At 39.4% G+C, this 20,729-nt stretch overlaps 1 protein-coding gene and 1 pseudogene across 2 annotated transcripts; both read left to right on the plus strand.

Annotated features, from left to right (window-relative positions):
- Positions 1-3,163: 3,163 nt before the first annotated feature.
- LOC118849823 (serine protease 58-like) lies at positions 3,164-7,176 on the plus strand. Of its 2 annotated transcripts, XM_036758840.1 has the most exons (6): positions 3,164-3,623; positions 4,356-4,485; positions 4,817-4,897; positions 4,963-5,216; positions 6,140-6,270; positions 6,777-7,176. In XM_036758840.1, exons 3-6 carry the CDS (start codon positions 4,836-4,838, stop codon positions 6,924-6,926), a joined length of 597 nt encoding a protein of 198 aa, XP_036614735.1. In that variant the 5' UTR covers positions 3,164-3,623; positions 4,356-4,485; positions 4,817-4,835; the 3' UTR covers positions 6,927-7,176. The 2 variants fall into 2 exon arrangements, with proteins under 2 accessions (XP_036614735.1, XP_036614734.1); XM_036758839.1 differs by lacking the exon at positions 4,817-4,897 and having other exon boundaries at positions 3,190-3,623.
- A 3,085-nt stretch (positions 7,177-10,261) lies between these two features.
- On the plus strand, positions 10,262-16,317 carry LOC118851012 (annotated as a pseudogene).
- Positions 16,318-20,729: the final 4,412 nt, after the last annotated feature.

Here is a 20,729-nt window from a genome sequence, read left to right on the forward strand (position 1 = left end):
AAGAAAGAGGAAAAGGACCAACACATATAAAATACTTAGAGCAGCTTTGTTTGTTTGTGTGATCATGGCAAAGAACTGGAAACTAAGGGGATTCCCAATCAGCTGGTGAAAAGCTAAACAAATTATGGTGTGTGAATATAACAGAATATTATTAGTTCTCTGTAAATAATAATAAAAGAGGTGATTTCAGACAAACCAGCTCAAAGATTTGAATGAACTGCTACAAAGTGAAGTGTACGGAACCAAGAAAACAATTTATTATATAACAATTACTGTTTAAAAACACTACAACTAAGAAAGACTTAAGAACTCTGATCAATGCTATGACCAAGCAACATTTTAGAGCAACAATGATGAACATGCTACCTACCTCCTGAGAGGCAGGTGACAAACTCAAGGTGTAGAATGAGACCTGTTTTTGAACATGGCCAATATGGGGATTTGTTTTGATTGACTATGCACATACTTGATACAAGGGTTTGATTTTTCTCTCACTGGGATTTTGGGTGGAATTTTGGAGAGGGGAAGGGGCTAGTAATAAGGAAAAGTAAGGAAAGAGGGTCAGATGAGCATTTTTAAACATAGAACAGAAGGTATATCTATAGGAAACAGACAAGCAGGGCAACTTTGAAAATAGCACGTTGAATTTGTTTTATACTTGTGACCATAAGCAACCTTCTTTTTCTATACTGCTTTGTACAGACAAATGATCATCTCATTTGGTGTTAAGTTCAGGATTTTAAAAATAGTAAAAAAAAATTTATCCCCCCCCCCAAAAACACTAAGGTGTTGGACTAAGTTGTACTTTCTAGTTCATAAAGCTTGTTGATACTATGATTCTATGACTAAAAGCTTCACTGTAAAGTCTTAGGAGTGTCTGATCCAGGACCAGAAAAATTTCTTCAATTTAGTTATTTTCTAAAGTAGCAATATTTCTCTTTTTTTCTGCATCTATTGCTTTTATCTGCTACCCCACTACTCAGCTCTGCTTTCTCTATTCTCGTGTGGAAGCATAATAAATAACCTTTTTAATTCAACTAGAAATTAAGAGATAAAAATTGGAGATGTCAACAAAGTTTGCACCCTGTCCATGTAGATTATGTGTATGGCCATAAATGTCTGACCTCAGACACGTACTAGCTGTATGACCTTAGGCAAGCCACTTAACCTTGTTTCCTCATCTGTAAAATGAGCTGGAGAAGGAGATGGCAAACCATTCCTGTATCTTTGCTGAGAAGACCCCAAATTGGGTCGCCGAGAGTCAGATGCGACTAAAATGTTCAAACAACAAAATCCCCCAAAAATATTGCTAAGGAAAATAATTTTTAGGTTTCAGCCACTCTCCTATTACTATTCCTTATCAAAGGAGTGCCTTAAGCTATATCTGAAGGCTTGACTCCCTTCCTACCAAATACCAGTTCCATAAAAACCATCAACAAAGTAAATTGCAAACAATCCCATTTTTCTGAGCAGATGGCAAACAGAAATCAGAGTTATACAGATTAGACTATATCAGACAATGCACAGAGTGAATGAACTCCTCCCACTGGCAGCAAGATATTTCAGTTCAATTGACAGTTCTAACGCAAAGAGGAAATTACCAAAGTCTGCTACTGTGGCAAGCTGAAAATAGGGAAATACTCAAGGGAGTGGCTGCTCTATATATATTGGCTTCTTCCAGACTGTTTAAAATTTTTTTTTAAATTCTTTCCAATTACACATAAAAACTATTTTTAACAATCATATTTTTAAATTTTGAGTTGTAAATTGTCTCCCATCTTCCTTCCCTCCCCTTCCCCTCATTGAGAAGGCAGGCAATTTGACATAAGTAAAGTGTTTCTCTCCTTCCAAGGGCCTCCCAATGAAGAAATCCTGGAACTTCAGGTAACCACATGTATCATCTCTCAAACTCTGAAGGGAGCAAGTTTTCTTCAACTTTCTCCAAGTTTTCGTCAACTCCACCCTTCAAACAGGCAACAGAGCTCCAAGTAATCATACCCTCTAGTGAAGAAGGAAATCTTATGCAAATAAATGTCTAGGCTTCAGCCCTGGATTGTAGTCATTGAGCCAAAAAGATATAATGATCTCAGAGGTTAATCCCTAGGATCAATTCCAGTCCATTGGAGCTCAAAACCTTTGTGGGACCCTGGACCAAATTTTACATTTAAATATCTGTAATCATCAAACAAAGCTAAAATAAAAGGTATATTCTTTAAAAATGTTTTGCTGAAGTCTACATTAACTATAATAAATATAGCATCCAGTTCTAATAACCTTGAAAGGAAACAAACTTAGTATGACCTAATCTTGACAAAATCATGTTGGCTCTTTGGAATACAGATGGGAATTAGACTAAGCACCTACTATCCTCTGCCAGGCAAGTGCTAAACTGGTCTTCCCAACAACCCTAAGAGATAGGTTATATTATGGTTCCCATTTTACAGTTAAGGAAACTGAAGCAGACAGAGGTTAAGTGACTCACACACAGCTAGAAAGTATATGAGGGTGGATTTGAACTCAGGTCTTCCTGACTCCAGACCCAGCGTTCCATCAATTGTGCCAACTAGCGGCCACTAGACATCACTGTCTCATTTTCTAGATGTCAAATAACATTTTGATAAGATATTATATAAACTGATTTTTTTTTCAGAAGAATCAGTGAGGAAAGAATGTCGACATCAAAATGATGAAGGTTTTTAAAATGGCTAGGAGATCAATAAACTGGCTGACCCCGAGTTTAAAACTATTCAGCCAACAGGTAAGGAAACAGACTAGGAACGAGACAAAACTTAGAGATGACCACCCAAATTTACAAGAAACAATAACCGACAGGATTAGAACCCTTAAAGGATCGCAAAGCACTTCATCTTCATTATCTTATTTAAGCCTGATAACAACCTTGTGAGGTATTACTATCATCATTTTACTGATAAGCAATTGAAGCTCAGGAAGAATTAAGTGACTTGCCCTGTGTCATCAAAGGTTTAATTTAGACCACAGTCTTTTCATTCAATTGAATTATTCAATTGAATTCATTTCAATTCAATTTCGTTCAATACAATTGAATGTATGGACCCAAAAGAAGCATAAATGGCCATGACTTTGCCCAAACACCTTGCCAAAGGAGCGATGAGGTTCTGATGTCACACAGCGGGGAGGGGCCAGTGTTAGGCAGAAGTAAGGGATGTTACTCAGGGGCGAGGGTTGATGCATTAGGGGGAAGAGCAGGGATGAGGAAAGATGGCAACACAGGGAGATCCACCTGCTCTTTTTTGAGGATTTCTATTCTTTGGGGAAAGAGGAAAAGACCCCCCGGCATTCATCTCCCTGGTCAGACAAGGTTTTCAGACCAGAAACACATCTCTCTGTTTCCTCTCATCTGCCAGCGCTGCTAACATCACCAATAAATGCCCTAATTGGGATCAGGGTCTTAAGTCTATAAAGAGTCACAACAAGCCAAGGCTTTTCCAGCCTCATTGTCCATCCCCCTCCTGCTGCTGGAAGTCCCTAAGCACACAGTCAAGTTAAGACCTGTTAGCACCCCCTCTTGGTCTCATCAGCAGGACAAGATCTGGTTATCACTATGTGGTATCTCCTTTTTATCCATCTTCTTACAGCATCTGGTGAGTGCCTGTTGGGTTTCTGTATGTGCCTTTCAGGAGGCATAAGGGTTAAATTGGGCAGCTAAATGGCACAGGGAATAGAATGTTGGATTCATTGGAGTCAAGAGGATCTGAGTTTGAATCTTGCCTCAGACGCTGATTTGAACAACCCTGGCCAAATCACATTCTCTCTGAGCCACAGTTCCTTCATCCATAAAATGGAGGTAATGCTAGCACCTCCCTCACAGAATCATTGTGAAGCTCAAACGAGATCACACTTACAGAAGTTTTTGCAAACCTGAAAGTGATGTGTAAATGCTTCGCTATTATTGTGTATAATTAGTTTTTGTACCTAGTTATTTGCATGTTGTCTCCCTCATTAGACGGTGAGCTCCTTGAGGGAAAGAGCTGACTTTCGCCTTTGTTTGTATCCTCAGATGTTTAGCATAGTGCCTGGCACATAGTAGGTGCTTAATAAGTATTTATTGACTGAACAACTGGCTATCATTATTATTGGGGGTAAGGGTAGTACAATGGAGAGGTTAGGCCAGGGAAAAATGAAGAATTAAGAAATTCACTTCTGTATCTCTAGGGAGAGCACAAAGAGGTAGGAAAAGGGGCATAATGGTGAGGAGGGTCCAGGAATAGGAAGAGAGAAAGTTAAAGCGTATGGAATATGCTGGGGTTTTGAACAGTATAACCATTATGAATAATTCCCTTCAGCTGGGTTCTGAAATGTGTTTCTCCTTCTAGTTGTACAGCCATCCCATATTAATAATACCACAGTGCCTTTCCTCATCTTCCTGAGATCCAGCTCCCAGTCCTGTGTGGGGACCCTCATTCACCCACAGTGGGTGTTGACTGCTGCTCACTGCTTCTTACCGTGAGTGACTGGAACTCCGGACCAATCAGGTCTTGGGAGACATGTATTTGGTTGGGATTTCTCTAAATATGAGCAACATCAGAGAGGCTTTCTGGGTTTGCTAAAGAGGAACAAAGAAGAAATTATGGGACTGAGACAAGGTCCATTCCTGAGTTATCATGACTTCCTGGAGGGTAGAAAAAGTGAAAAGATGGGGGCATGAGTGGATTTATTTGTGGGATATCTCACAGCTAGAGAATTCATTAGAAGGGATGGGAAAGAAGTGTTTTCTGGGGTTAAGCTCTCCTGTAGAGATGTCCCAGGAAGGATAGTTTTCTCCTGGGACATTCAGGACCCAGAACTCCTAGAGGATGCCATTGTATGGAGGGGGCAGGACACTGAGGTGGATGGTCAGGAAGACTCTAAATATAAGGTAATGAATAGAATGTTGGGGCACCAGGGATCAAGGGTTCCCTATTAACCTCTCTCTTCTTCTAGATACCTGCAAGTGATCATAAGAAAGGATATCCAGTCCAGCCAAGAGGAACCTGAGAAGGTGGTACCTTATGAGAAAGTTATCCCTCACAAAAAATTCACAGTCATCTCATCTGAACATGACATTGTACTGATCAAACTGGCCCAGCCCATCACGCTCCCCAGCTCCTACACGACCGTGGATCTGCCCCTTGAGAATCACAAGGCAGATAGCCTCTGCACCACCTCCAGTTGGAGCTGGAACATAAGCAAGCCCCGTAAGTGGTGGTAGCGGTCGTAGTAATAGCATTTGTATAGGACTTCATATTTGTAATCTCATTTCATCCTCTACTACAAGCTCGGCGCTTTTGTTCAGTCTTTTCAGTCACGTCGGGCTCTTTGTGACCCTATTTGGGGTTTTCTTGGCAAAGATAGTGAAGTGATTTGGCTTTTCCTTCTCCAGTCCATTTTACAGATGAGGAAACTGAGGCAAACAGGATTAAATGACTTCGCCTGGGTCACACAGCTAGGAAGTGTCTGAGGCTAGATTTGAACTCGGGAAGAGGAGTCTTCCTGACTCTAGGCCTGGCGCTCTATCCACTGTGCCACCTAGCTGTCCTCTAGGTGCTATTATCATCTCCATTTTTCAGATGAGCAAACTGAGACAAAGAGAGGTTGACTTGCCCAGGGTCACACAGCTAATAAGTAGATGAGGTAGGACTTGAACTCAGGTCTTCCTGACTCCAAGTAAGGCAGTCGATTCTAATGTGCTTGATAGGCTGGGCGATGAATGACATAGCCACATTCAGACACCTTGGCTCTATTTCCCTACCCTGCTAGCTCTGCCCTCCTCTACCTCAATGCACACACACACAAGCACACACACACACATACTACATATATATATATATACATATATATATATTATATATATGGAGGGGAGAGAGAAAAGGAGGGAGGGAGGGAGGATGGAGAGAAAGACAGAGAGAGACAGAGACAGAGACAGAGACAGATGGACAGATAGAGAGAGAGAGACAGAGAGACAGACCCATTTTCCTTTCCCCTTATTCCAAGAAATTGGTGTTTCGTGCAGTACTAGAAAAAGAGCTAAGAAAAGGAGGCCTAAAGTAGCAAAGAGGAGGAGTGGACTAATGGAAGGAGCAAATAGAAATGGACATCTTGCATCTTCTTTTGTGCTCAGATGACATCATTCTCCAGAATGTGAAACATCCCCCTATTCCTCTTGGGCAGTGTCTCTATATCTTCCCTGGGAAGGCCATGAAGAATGTGTTCTGCATGGGATTGCAGGAAATCCATCAGCCCCCCTGCCAAGTAATTTTCTCCTACCAGATCTCATTTGATCCTCATTTGTGACTTCTCTGTCCCTGACCAGATGTGCAATGTTATTCCCATGTCTAACTCTGCCTCTATTTTCCCTTCTTTGTATGTTTGTCCTGTTGATTCGGCCCCTCACTTCTAACTGTAAGGCTAACACTCCTCTTCCTCTTCCCCACCCCAAATGCTAAATAAAGAGTTTGGGGTATCCTAAGTAGGTAGGAGAAGAGAATTGTCTATAGCTGTGTGAGGTTCAGAGACTCACCCAAATCTCTCTGCTGATTCTGGAATATTCCTGGCCATGGATGGAGAGAAACAGAGTAAAAAAACAAAATAAGGCAGAAAACTAGTCAAGGAAGGAGCTACCTAGGTGCCTGATCCCCTGAGCACCTCTGCTGGGGGACAAACTGTGCCTAATATCTGGGGAACATTCGGGGATAAGTGGAGGGGGTGGCAGGGGAGCATGAGGAAGGAGTTCTGACTCTTTGCTCCCTTTCTGGCAGGAGGTCTCCGCAGCTGCAGCCATCTGTGGAAGGAAGCTCATTGGGATCCTATCTTGGGTTCGTGGGTGTGTCCTGAATGGTGATGTGGGCGTCTATACCAACATTTACTACTATGTCCCCTGGATCCAAGATGTTATCTATGAAAATTGAAGCCCACTGCCTCTGACCTCTGACCACCGCTCACCGACTGGCTCCCTCACCTCGTGACACACTAGACTTCTTGCTAACCCTGTCTTGGACCTCAGAATGGGAACCCAATAGAGAGACCTCTGGCTACATCTATATATGTAACTCAACTTCGCTTGGCTCTATTATTCACTCTGTACATTCCCCTGAACAAGAGACTCATACCACAGGCCAATGGCTTTGGTAGATGCCCTGTCACCTCTACCCTAGGGCAATAAAAAAAAACAAAAACAAATATGTAGAAGGTTCTTCTCACTGCCACTTCAAGATGAGGTGTTCCTTCCTATGGCTATGACCTCGAGGAAGTAGCCTTCTTTAACTCACAAAATCAGAGAATATCAGAGTGAGAAAGCAAGCCATACGGGACAGTACCAAGGACACTGGATCTGGAGAATTTTTATTGTTCAGTCAATGATGTTAACATGTTAATGATGTGACTCACGCAGAGTCACACAACGGGTAAGTGTCCAAGGCCAGATTTGAACTCATGAAGATCAGTCTTCTTAACCTCAAGCCCGGTGCTCTGTCCACTGTACCACCTAGCTGCCTGATCTGGAGTCACAGAACCTGAGTTCAAATCTTAACTCTGATGCTCACTACGTAAGTGATCTTGGACAAGTCACCATAATCTTCCTTAGGTTTTCATTTATTCATCTGTAAAATGGGAGAATTGGATTATGTACCACTGAGGTCCCTTCCAGTTCTACCTAGACCTATGGCTATATGACCAGTGAAGAGCAATCCAGTATTTACTAATGTAGCCTATGCCATTTTGGGGTAACTCTATTTGTTTTTCCTGATAGCAAGCTTAAACCAGTCTCTGCAACTGCCACTGGCTGCTCCTAGTTCTGCCCTTTGGGGTCACGCAGAAGAAGTTATTAGATATTGTCTTGGGTTAGTTTATCAAACACTTAAAAACAGCAATAAGGTGTGTCCAACCCAAGCCTACCCCTGCCTCCAAGTCTTCTCTTCAGGCTGAGCATCTCCAGCTCCTTCAGTCGATCATCATACGACATGAACAGAAGGCACCTTTCTCTTACCTTCACTTATATTAAAATTATTATTTTTTTATATAAAAATTATAATGACAACAACAACAATAAATAATAATGATGATAAACCATCATTTATTTTGCACTCTAAGGTTTGTCAAGAACTTTATAGATATTTTATCTTCACAACAATCCTGGGCTCATTTTACAAATGAAACAGCCAGAAATTAAATGATCTTGCCCCAGGGTCTCTCAGCTAGTAAATGTCTGAGGCTCAATTCAAACTCAGGTCTTCCTGACTCCAGGACCAGTGCTCTGTGCACAGCACCACATAGCTTATTGGGCTTTCCAGTGTCCTGAAAAGTACACACACTCTGATGAGAGAAGAGGAAAGCTCCTTATGCTTAGATTCTGTAGACCTTGTGCAAGCCATCTAAGCTTGTCTTAGCTTTCTTGTGAGACATATCTCCCTCACACTGAGATCACAGTTCACCTAAGACCCTTAGATCTTCTTCAGACAAACTGCCCTAAGCAGGAACCCTGCTGACCCCATCGTGAACTTGTGAAGTTGATTTTTTAAAGTATGCTCCTGTCTATCTCCTCTACCTACCCTTTTTATAAAGGGTATACTCTATGTATTATATATATGCATATATATATACCTTATTATACATATATATATATGCCTTATTTGTGTGTGTGTGTGTGTGTGTGTGTGTGTGTGTGTGTATATACATATATATATACGTATATGTATATGATAAGGCATACTCTTCCAGAGCTATATTTCAGTCATGGGTCTTACCCTACCAAGTCTGAGAGGTATCTTGTAGGGCAAATTAGTCTCCTTAAATTAGGATCTCTGGTTTGTCTTGGTTTTTGCTGCTGGTTCCTGTGAATCCCTGGGTTGCTTTAAACACATTCTTTCTATACTGTACCTGCTATTCTCTACAGTATTGGCTAGGCAAATAGATGTAGACAATTTTCTCCCTCCTCCCTATTTAGTGTGAAGCCTTATCAGATTTCCAAGGCCCCAAGTCAGGTGTGGGGAACCTGTGGTCACACTCAGCCCTCTAGGTCCTCAAGTGCAGCCCTTTGACTGAATCCAAATTTCACTATGAAATGAAGTCAATATATTAGGCGGCACAGTGGATAAAGTACTGGGCCCGGAATCAGGAAAGCAGATCTTCATGAGTTCAAATCCAGCCTCAGATACTTACTAGCTGTGTGACCTGGGTAAGTCACTTAACCCTGTTTGCCTCAGTTTCCTCATCTGTTGGACACAACTGAAAAAATCGAAGAACAAAGCTAATATATTATTACCAGCTCTTGTTAAGTGACATAATCACAATCTATTTTCAGGCACTATCTCCTAAGCCACTATTCACTTCCCTAATCTGCCTTTCTTATCCTAATCTCCAACCTTTAACTGACATCAGTGATTTAAAAAAGCAAAAGAGAAAACCATCATCCCTAAAGTCTCAGTCTCTTGCCCCTAATCTCTAGCTGTGTGTTCTAGGTTTCTTTTCAAGTGATCTTTCACTTCCACATGAATCCCCAGCAGCGGGGGTGGTTAAGTGTCACAGGTCATGGGAGAAGGTTCTCATCATATTCCAGATGCATGTGCTAGGACTTCTTGTTAATGACAGATCAGTCATTGCCCAGAAAATCACCAGTGATTGATACTAACCTCCTCTTACTAAATCCAGCTAGTTCCTAATCTCGATTCCTTCTCTCCTTGGATCTAAGAGAAGCCTGTGTTCTCTGTCTGACTTCACATTGGTTCTATCCTCAATCCAATATGATTTTTTTCTGAGGCTCTCTGGCCAAGCTCAGGAAGGGGTAATTCTGTCCGGTCTCTTTCCCAATACTGTAACCACAACATCATGCTTTGTAGGTTCAGATACCACTTCTGATGCTTACCATGCCGTGGCAAGTTAAATGTCTTGCCCAAGATGTGCAACCTTGGGAAAGTTATTTAACTTCCCTGAGACTCTTATCTATCAAATGTGATGGGGTTGAAATTGTAGCACATAAATTCAATATAATAATAACGCCCTGTAAGAAATAATAGTATGAAGACTATGAAGTGAAAGATGGAAAGATTTATAGGAACAGATGTAAAGTGAAGTAATCAGATTCAGAAAAACAATATCCATATTGACTATGACAATGTAAATGAGATGGATGACAACAATGAAAAAAAATGAAAACTAAATGTTTTTTGAAAAGGGTCAACTTTGGCCCCAAAGAAGAGATATATAAGGATTCACAAACCCTCTCTTTTCTTTGTAAAGGTAGGGAACTATGGGTATAGAACAGTATATAACGTCAGGTTCATGATGTAATCCTTTTGCTGAGATAATTTTTTTCTTTGTTATTCTTTATTATAAAGAGTGGCTCTCTGAGAGGGGACAGGGATACATTAGCAAATGAAGGTGACATAAAAACAAAAGATATCAATGTTAAAAATTCTTACTTTTAAAAACTAAAAGTTAAAGGATGGTGGTTTTTTAAAATTATGTATGGGGGGACATTTTGGGGCAACCATAAAGGTTATTTTCATGGTACATAAAGGTATGACTCAAGATAGCAATACAATTTGAAGCAAAGGATGGGTACATGGTGGTGGGAGGCCTTCCTTAACAGACTTGCCATGGCCCTTCCCAATAGAACCATACTATCGTCTCCATTCCTTTCACTCAAAACTGTTTTTCAGCATTCCAGCTATGTAGTCACTGCTTCCATAAGAACAGTTAGACTGAAAAGGTCTGTGGTGAGTCATGGTGACAGTTTGGGCCAGGCATTCCAAGCAGGCAGCAATCATCTGACTATCCATATTAAGCAAAGAATAAAATAGGTCTATCAGGATGTATATGATTATATTTCTATTTACACACGTGTCCGTTACAGAAACACATATATGTACATGATACATACCACATGTATATGCGTATGTGTACTGTGTGTATAGAATGATGATAGCTCATATTTATATAATGCTTGCTATGTTCCTGGCACTGTGCTAAGTGCTTTTACAATTATTATCTCATTTGGTCCTCACAATCATCCTGGGAGGTTTGGTGCTATTATTATCCCCATCTTACAGATGAGAAAACTGAGGCAAACAGAGGTTAAGCAATTTGCTCAGTCAGCCAGCTAGCAATGTCTGTGCTAAATCTGAACTCAGGTCTTCCTGACTCCAGACCTAGTGCTCTATCCATTGCAGTACCTAGCTGCACCACCTATTGTTTTCTTTTTCAGTTGTGTCTGACTCTTCATGACCCCATTTGGGGGTTTTCTTGGCAAAGATACTGGAGTGGTTTGCCATTTCCTTCTCCAGCTCACTTTACAGGTGCAGAACTAAGGTAAACAGGGTTACGTGACTTGCCCAAGATCACACAGCTAGTAGGTGTTTGAGGTTAGATTTGAACTCAGGAAGTGGTGTCTTCCTGATTCTAAGCCCAATGTTCTATCCACTGTGTCACCTAGCTGCCCTCTATATACACAATCCTGTTATTCACTGATAAATCAATAAATTCTTCACTTCATTATCTTATTTCAGGACCACTTTTTGAACACACACACACACACACACACACAGATAGACTTAATATACTGTCCACCCATCTGCACATCATGGTTTAATCAATGTGTCTTTCACCCACTTAGTGTTTCCTATATGGATTATAAATCCAAACTCTTTTGAAAGGTAACAAATCTCATGGGCAGTGGGCTCTATCACCCTCTGATCATAATTCAGAAAAAGAGGAAGACCTTGCCACTTCCCTGGTATATATCAAAAACCACTTCCACCCCTGCACAGCTGCTCTCTTGCACCAACAATCTCTGCTGGCTGCTGCTCAATGCTACTTACCATGCGTAATGGAGGCCCCCAACTCTCTAGCCCCTGCACTTCCATGCCCTTGGCCTCCCCGCTCCAGATTAATACAAATAACTAGAAAAGATGATAGATAAATAGATAGACAGATAGATAAATAGATAGATAGACAGACAGACAGATGGATAGACAGATAGATAGATAGATAGATAGATAGATAGATAGATAGATAGATAGAGTCGGACTTCTGATCTGTGCCCTTTAATGTTCATTAAGCCTCATAGATTATAAATATATACACATATGTATCTATATATACACATGTATCTATCTATATATATGTGTGTGTGTGTGTGTGTATGTGTATATATAAATTTATATAGGTATGTACACCTATATATACATATACATCGATTCATGGGTCACTTGGAAATGTGCAGATATAGCTTCCATGCTAAAAGGTGACCACAAAGGGTTTTTATTTCATCATAAGGAAACAAGGCTTTTAGAAGTCCGAGAGAGAGAGAGAGAGACGGAGAGAGAGACACAGAGAGAGAGACAGAGAGAGAGACAGAGAGAGAGATTAAAGTATTTTCAGTGAAATTGTGAGGATGAAAGAGAAGAAAAGCCTCTAGGGTGGACTGAACAAGAGGAGAAATTTGGGTTTGTTGTGTCTGCTTTTTTGACATTGAACAATGGAGATATAATGACAATTTTTAAAGGAAGGGGATATTATTAATCTCTAAAAAATCATTCTCCCCCTATGCTCATGCCCTGCATATATCACCCCCTCACCTCTATAGAAGCCTCAAAGTGATGGTGGAAAATTTCTCGAGGAAATTTAAGGACAGAACAGAGCAAACAATTGATTCCATCCAGATCATTCCCTGCTGTAACTTAACAGATTCTTTCAAAAACCTTGACAAGGCATTCTTGACCTTGACCTCTAAAAGTACCAGTGTCACCGCTGGAGTCACCAAGTGTATTGTCTCTGGCTTGGATTGGAGCACACAGAATGGTGGTGGTGAGTAGTGTGGCCCATCCAGCAACAGACTAGTGGTCATTTAGAGAAGGGGAGAAGCTTGGGTATAGGGGAAGAAATGGGGGAAAAACTCATCACTATAGGCTTTTCTCACAGTCATTTTATGCCTCTTATTTTTTTTATTTTTTTATATGCCTCTTATTAAGACTCCCACCTGGATCTCTCTTCTCTTTCAAAATCCATTTTCTCTACAAAAGTACTGAATGTCCTTTTCCAAGGCAAAGGTCTCTTAAAAACAAGAATGGTAATATTTATGTTTCCTCATAAAATAATATGTAGCCAATGGAGTGAACTTCCCATTAAAGAGGAGAGAAAGACAAAAATTTACATTGCACTGTGCATACATAGTGAGGAGAGGGTTCTGGTCTCTCCAGATTCTAGTAAGCCTACCACATTGGTTTTGTGAGACACCCAGTGGACAATTCAAAAACTGTTCATGGGCAAATTACTTCATTTTTTGTACAATGGAATGGAATCCCAGGGAAAGGACATCTGAAGAGGAACAAGTTGTCAGTGAGCTTTCTGTATCTACCCTGCTTTCAAATCCCCAGTAGGCTGAGTGAGTCTCCTCTCAACTTCCTTTCTACCTGGGTCCACTTTCTTGGAAGAAACTTGGAATTGTCTTCCTTGAGAAAACATGACCTATTAAACTCAGCAGGGATTACCCCAGCAATGAAATGTGCTGTCTGGATCCTTCTCCCTGAATCATTGAGCTACTTAATATTCAGTCCATCATATTCCTTTTGTGTCTCAGAGTGATGGTACTGAAGGCAACTCCTGGGCTTTTAGCATTAAATATAAATATTTTCCATTAGATTTTTAAAATAGGCTGTTCTGCTGTCACCCTCCTTTCAAAACCCCATCAACTCAAGTAAAAAAATTAATGTTGACATTATCAGATTACTTCACTTTTTTGCTCAAAAGACTGGCAAAATAGAGCTTTCAATTATGACTCTTGAGGGGGAAGAGAAATGATGACTGTAAAGTGATTTAAAACATATAAAGTAAGAAAAGATCTTTTCTCACATTACCACAATATATTCTCCTTTCTATAGGTCTGAACACAAAAAGGGTAACCAAGATAGAAAGAATCACGGTAATTTAGAGGGAAAGGGAGAAGAGGGTAGGGAGGCACTGGGTGTCGTTGCAGTGTACTAGATGGAAAAATCTCTCTTTTCTGCAGGAAAGCAGCCTGACCTTAAGAAAAAATTTAAGACTTCTCTAATCACAGAGAAAGAGTGTCAGAAAACAGAACCTGGGAAAGTCGGCAGAAAAAGCAAGAGGTATGTAAAATTCTTAAAATCACTCAAGAGACTTCGTGTGGAAACTTGGTAACTATCTTACATTCTATTCTCTTCTCAACTTGAAATGTTTGTATATGCTTATAATACATAATTGGAGGAGATTCTCACTATTTTAGACTCCATTAATTTCAGATTTGGACCCTGACTGGTTGTTGTTGGTCCTTCATTATTGAAGAGGACCACCATGACATCAGGGAGGTGATGCCATATGAAGATTAAGACTTTTGTACTCTATTCGTACTGTATAAAAAAGCTTAACTAGCTTCTCTCCTCCATTCCTTTTATTATATGACTTGGAAGAGGACCATAATGTGGTTTTCATTCTATTGTCTTAAATTTTGGATTGCTTATTTTTTCTGTAGGATCCATCAATGATATAAATAGTACATGGTTACTGATGAGGGAGATGACGGATGATCATTATTAATTTTCCAAAGATTATCCTGGATTGTTGGAGATGGGGGGGAGAGATTATGCTTTCTGGGGCAATAGGGAAGGTAAAATGAGACTCAGAGATTGAGATTCAGTGAAATCTCTGGCTGTTTCTAGAGTTTTAGGGAGACGATGGTGTTTGAAAGTCAACTGAAATGAATTCAAAGGCTGGTGTGAGTTGAGTTGTGAACAGTTTCATACTTCAAAATAAAGATTCCATTAAGCCCTCTTTCCTAGGGTACCATAAAATATGTATGCATCACAAAATGTATAACACCCTTAAGTTCTAGGGCAGGGCTGTCCAACCTTAGGTTTTTATTGAAACAATAGACAATATATTTCAATTTGCCATTTTAGTGAGAGCTCTCGTTTACTAAAGCATTTATATAAATTTCTATGCTTGTAGGCAGGTATAGCAACAATCTGCTAGCAGCTGCTGAAGGGGTGTAAGACCCACCAACAACGAGCACACAGAAAGCTGCCAGCACAGGTTCTTTTGATCTGCTTTACTAAGGAAAGAAATGTTAAGAGGTTAACAATCTTACTTTAATCCAACATACAAATATCACTCACTCAGCTCAGGGGGAAAAACCAGCACCCTGAGCTTCAGAGCAAATACAAACAGAGCAAATAAACATGAATCAACAGACAGACTTCCGTCTGACAAAATCACAATACACAGTTACCAGAGAAGCATCAACATCTGAGTTTTCTCCAAAGCCGGGGAGCTCATAACAACGACTGGTCCAGAGTCATGCGCCACTCCTGCTGTGACTCAGAGCACCAAAAGAGAAAGCCAACCTCTGTGTTTATATATCTTGTTCAGGGTCAGAGGTGAGTCACACATGTGACTCACCCACGTGACCTAAAATTATCACAAAAATGTGACTTAAACCTACTTGATCTAAAAGCCTCTGATGTCACAAACATGTCACTCAAACCCATGTAAATTAGGCTTTCCCTTGAGGCAAGGAGGTCATCAAGGACTCCTAATTTAATCAAGAAAACAAAGGCCAAACTTTTCAAGGGCACTTGGTTGAATAAGTGCTAAGAGCCCATCTTGATTGCCAATACAGCAGGGCGCATAAATCGCACAGCATTTTGGACAGCCCTGGTCTAGGGTATCATAAAATCAAAGTTATCATATGTAGCTAAATAAATTAAAATTTAATTTTAGAATTTTTTCTCCTTAGGAATGAATGAGAAAATTGTCCCTGAGATGGTCCTCAAGCCCAGGACCCATGATAGAGCTCAGGTTTATACTCTTATAAGCTCCCCAGGGTATCATAAATTCACAATTTCACATTTTTAAACAAAATTTTAGACATTTTCTCCTTAGAGAAAGTGTTCTTATAAAGTTTCTCAAGCCTAGAGACCAAAAAGCTAGTTAATATTAGAGCTCAGATTTAAACTCAAATCTCTTCTGATTCTCTAAGTATAGTATTTTTCTATTACATCCTGCTACCTCTGGGGGGTAAGAAGAGATGAGATTTTGGGAGGCTTTTTTCCATCTTGGGGAGATGTAGAATCCTCTCAGCCAGAAGAAATAACTCTGATCATTGTTTTTTTCCTCTTTATTTAGGAGGTGGCATTGGCTGCTATCACCTGCAGTGACAAGATTTGGGGGGTGGGGAAGAGTAGGCATTTCCTGGGAGATACTATCAGTCTCTATGTTGATATTTTCCAGTATATCCTCTGCATCCAGAAAACTGTCTACAAGATGAGTCACTTCTATTCCCTCTGACTAACACTGTTGTCAGAAAAAAAAGGCATGGGTTGTATATTAAAAGAAATATGACATGAAAAGATATCTGCAGGATCTCAGTTTTGTTCTCCCTTCTTCATTTCATAAAGGATTCAAACATACCTTTAAGGAGGACTAGCAGGTGGTTAAATTTTACTCTAACACAAGGCTTATACATTTAATTCTCCCTCCTACATACTGAATGAAGCCTTTAGTAAGTTGCTTTCCTCAGGCATTTAGGGGAAAAGAACATATTGATTTTAGCACTAAATATAAAATATATAAAATATGACACTTTAGGTATTATATAATAATATATAATATAATAGAAATATATAATATTAAAAATATAAAATATAAAAATATGAGATCACAGCTGCCTCTCAAAGATTCTAAATTACATTAAAATATTATTATTGAAGTGAGAGGCATTAATGTGGTACATACATATTGAGATGGCAAGATGGCTGTTCTCGGAGTGAAGAAAACCTGGAAAGTTCTGAACCAAGCCTGACTGTTTGAACCCTTCAGGTCACTTAACAGCATATCCCAGACAACTCTCTAAGGCTATGGTGATGGAGCCGATTACAATCTGTCTCGATATTAGTAGAGGGAGTTTACAAATAGGAACTTTCTACAGTAGACAAATCACAAGGGGGAGGAAGGAGGAGGAGGGAAAAGAAAGGAGGAAGGAGGAAAAGGAGGAGGAAGAGAAGAAGGAGAAAGAGGAGAAGGAGGAGGAGGAGGAGGAAGAAGAAGAAGAAGAAGAAGAAGAAGAAGAAGAAGAAGAAGAAGAAGAAGAAGAAGAAGAAGAAGAAGAAGAAGAAGAAGGAGAAGAAGAAGAAGAAGAAGAAGAAGAAGAAGAAGAAGAAGAAGAAGAAGAAGAAGAAGAAGAAGAAGAAGAAGAAGAAGAAGAAGAAGAAGAAGAAGAAGAAGAAGTTTTGTAGTTTTGAAGAAATAGTGAGAGGCACTGGCATCAGGCTGTGAGAGTATGGAAGAAGGGGGCGGGGTGGAATTGTGAAATAAGATTCAAAGAAGGAGACAATAAGCACTGCCAAATTCCAGAATCTGAATTATAGACATAAATGTGGAACTAAGTAGAACATAAACAATGCTAAATAGATACTCAGATAAAATGTTCTATAAGATTTTTTGATATGAAATTAGGATTGGGGGAGGGAAGCTCTATCTGAAGATCCTCAGTTGTTTAGAAGATTGTCTTCAGTCCCTTATAAGATAAATGACAAATGCCACTTTATATTTATATATGTATTTTCCTAGATCAATACTATCAGACAATAACATTTTAAAAGTCATTCAGTTCATGTATGTGGACCATCTTGCAGAAAAGAAAAAACATTTTTCAAGACCATCTTCCTGATATGCCACTTCAGTTTGTCAATAGGATGAGACACATGGAGTATTGCTAAAGTAACTTTTCTATCTCCCTGTACCCAGCATCATCTGCCCCTCTCCATACATTCTCCATATATAGTTCCCTAAAACACAAGTTTGATCATGTCTCATCTCACTGTGGCTTCTGTACAAAAAAATTTCGGTGGATCTCTTATCCTCTAGAATAAAATAAAAATTGTTGCACATTTGAAGCCTTTTACAACTAGGATCCAAACTGTGTTTTCATACTTCCATTATTCCCTCTATGCCAAAACTATTCTCTGGTACACAGTGACATTCCATCTCTTGTCTCTGTGTCTTTGCACAATACAATGTCCAAAGATGCTTGGAAAATTCTTACTCCTCCCCTTCACCCCTTGAAGAAAGCCCCTAGGTTCCATCTTGGATTGACTTATATATGTGTAATGCTTCTTCCAAGCACAATTGAAAGTCTATTTGCAACTTTAGAGGACTAGTCAGCTGGTAAAATATTATCCTCATAGAGAAGTAATAATTTTTCACATAACTCATATAAAAATTGTTTAATGATCCCAATTGATCTTTCATGTTCATTAAATATATTTTAAAGCATATTACACACTTAATTTCAACAGAAGTTTTCACTGAATGTGGGATATGAATATGGACCAGAGGCTGCTGCCAAATGGATGGTTCTTTTTTTCCTAAATGACTCATTAAATGAAAACAAGTAATGAATTTCATTCTAAAATAAAAAGAGAAAGAAATAAAAAGGTTGTTTATGTGAAGGACACCAGAAGGTATCCAATGCAGAAGTGTGATGTTCTGTGGAGTTAAAGCCAAACTGAGTTGCTGATGGAAAATAGAGAGTTACCATTAATTAATTAATGACATTTAATAAATGCATCTTTTTGTTGCAGAGAAAGGTCCTCAGGATGTTAAGACCAATCCCCTTATGAAGGATTGATGGCAAGACAGTGGATAAAAGTCACATAGAAGGATATGGCATGAATGAGTCTGCAATTTGCATAATATCCAGAAATGTCAAAGTCAATAAAGTCTCAAAATCCTATGAAAAAAATCTCATTACAACCTTTTTATTTCTTTCTTCTTTTATTTTAGAATGAAATTTATTACTTGGTTTCATTTAATGAGTCCTATAGGAAAAAAAAGAACCATCCATTTGGCAGCATCCTCTGGTCCATATTCATATCCCATATTCAGTGAAAACTTCTGTTGAAATTAAGTGTGTAATATGCCTTAAAATGTATTTCATGAACACGAAAGATCAATTGGGATCATTAAACAATTTTTATATGAGTTATGTGGAAAATTATTACTTCTCTACGAGGATAAAATTTTACCAGCTGACTAGTCCTCTGAAGTTGCAAATAGACTTTTAATTATCCACTTGGTTCTGCTGCTTTACATCATTTCATGCACTTTTTACATCATCTCCAAATTTTTTATTGTGGTCCCTATGTTTGAACACACACTGCTAATATAGTATATTTATTAACTTGAGGGAGTTCAATTAAGATTATCTCATTTCTCACCAAGCTGCACTACTTTGGGACTTCTCGGACTTCTCCACCCTGCTTTGGGTACCTTGTGCTATCTTCCCCTATTAGACTGTAAACTCCTTGAGGGCAGGGACTGTCTTTCTATTTTCATATTCATATCCCCATTGCTTAGCACTGTGCCTGGCACATAGTAGGTCGTTAATGAATGTTTATTGCCTGCCTGACTGAAACAGAAAAAATCTACCTGTCAGCTCCTGAAAGAAACTCCAAAATGAAAATTCCCAGGAATATCACAGCCAACAACTAGAGTTTCCAGGTCAAAGAAAAAATGCTACAAGCAGCCAGAAAGAAAGAAGTACTAAGTAAGGATCACATATGCTAAAGCAGCCCCTACTCTAAAGGAGCAGAGAACTTGGAATGTGACATGTCTTAAGGCAAAGGAAATGGGCTTACAACCTAGAACAACTTAGCCAGCAAAACTTAGTACTTAATACTAACTAACAAAACTTAATACTACAAAGTGAAAATGGGTCTTTAATAAAATAGAGGACTTCCAAGCATTCCTAATTAAAAGATCATAGCTGCAGAGAAATTTTGAAGTTCAAACATGAGAGTGGAGAAACATAAAAAGCTAAACAAAAATGAACAGTGATAAAGGACTAAACAATGATAAACCACTTACATTTAAATATGGGGAAATATACATGTGTCCCTCTGAATCGTATCATTATTAGGGTTCATATGAGGGTTCCAATTAGATAAGGTCTGGGAGTGGTTCTGTTATGTCTTGATGATATTAAGAAATGAATGGAAAGAGAATGGGAACAACAATGCACTGGCAGGGGAGAAGGTTAGGGGAGATTATCTCATAATTTGGATGCATAAGTAGACATTTATGCAAATTAGCAGTGGTGGGGGCGGGGGGGGGAGGTGACTGACATGAGCCTCACTCTCATCTGAACCAGTCAAAAAAAGGAAAAACACAGACACACACACACACACCATGACCACCACCACCAATGACAAAAATGACTATGATGATGATGATGGCTGAACAAAAGGTTAAATAACGTGCCCAGAGTGACAGAGCTAGCAAGTATCTGAGGTAGGATTTGAACTCAGGTCTTTTTTATTCCAGGTTCAGCACTCCATTCCCTATTATCACCTAGCTGCTTTACTCTGTTTCAAGCAAAGGCTAAATTTGTTAAGTAGGGGGAAATTCTTTGGGGGACAGGGTACATGGATAGAACTAGAAGATCCTTTCCAACTCTGAGATTCTGTAATTCGATTCAATTTGACTCGATGGAATGGCAATTTTTAAAGGATCTGTGATGAACAATACAAAGTGCTAGATGCTGGTGATTTAGGGATGAAAATGACACAATCTTAGCCCTCAAATGGCTTGAAATATGATGGACAAGGCAAATAAATAGAGGCAATTTGGACAACAAACCAGGAAGAAATGTGGACTAAACAATGATAAACCATTAACATTCAAATATGGGGAAGCTGGAA

The sequence above is a fragment of the Trichosurus vulpecula genome, chromosome 5, assembly GCF_011100635.1.
Source record: "Trichosurus vulpecula isolate mTriVul1 chromosome 5, mTriVul1.pri, whole genome shotgun sequence".
NCBI lineage: Eukaryota > Metazoa > Chordata > Mammalia > Diprotodontia > Phalangeridae > Trichosurus > Trichosurus vulpecula.

Bases quoted from the DNA above. Each gene is read 5' to 3' on its own strand.
- LOC118849823 (XM_036758839.1), top strand. From the start codon at position 3,584: ATGTGGTATCTCCTTTTTATCCATCTTCTTACAGCATCTG. The intron at 3,624-4,355 runs GTGAGTGCCTGT...TTCTCCTTCTAG, and splicing joins CCATCTTCTTACAGCATCTG to TTGTACAGCCATCCCATATT. The intron at 5,217-6,139 runs GTAAGTGGTGGT...TTTTGTGCTCAG, and splicing joins CTGGAACATAAGCAAGCCCC to ATGACATCATTCTCCAGAAT.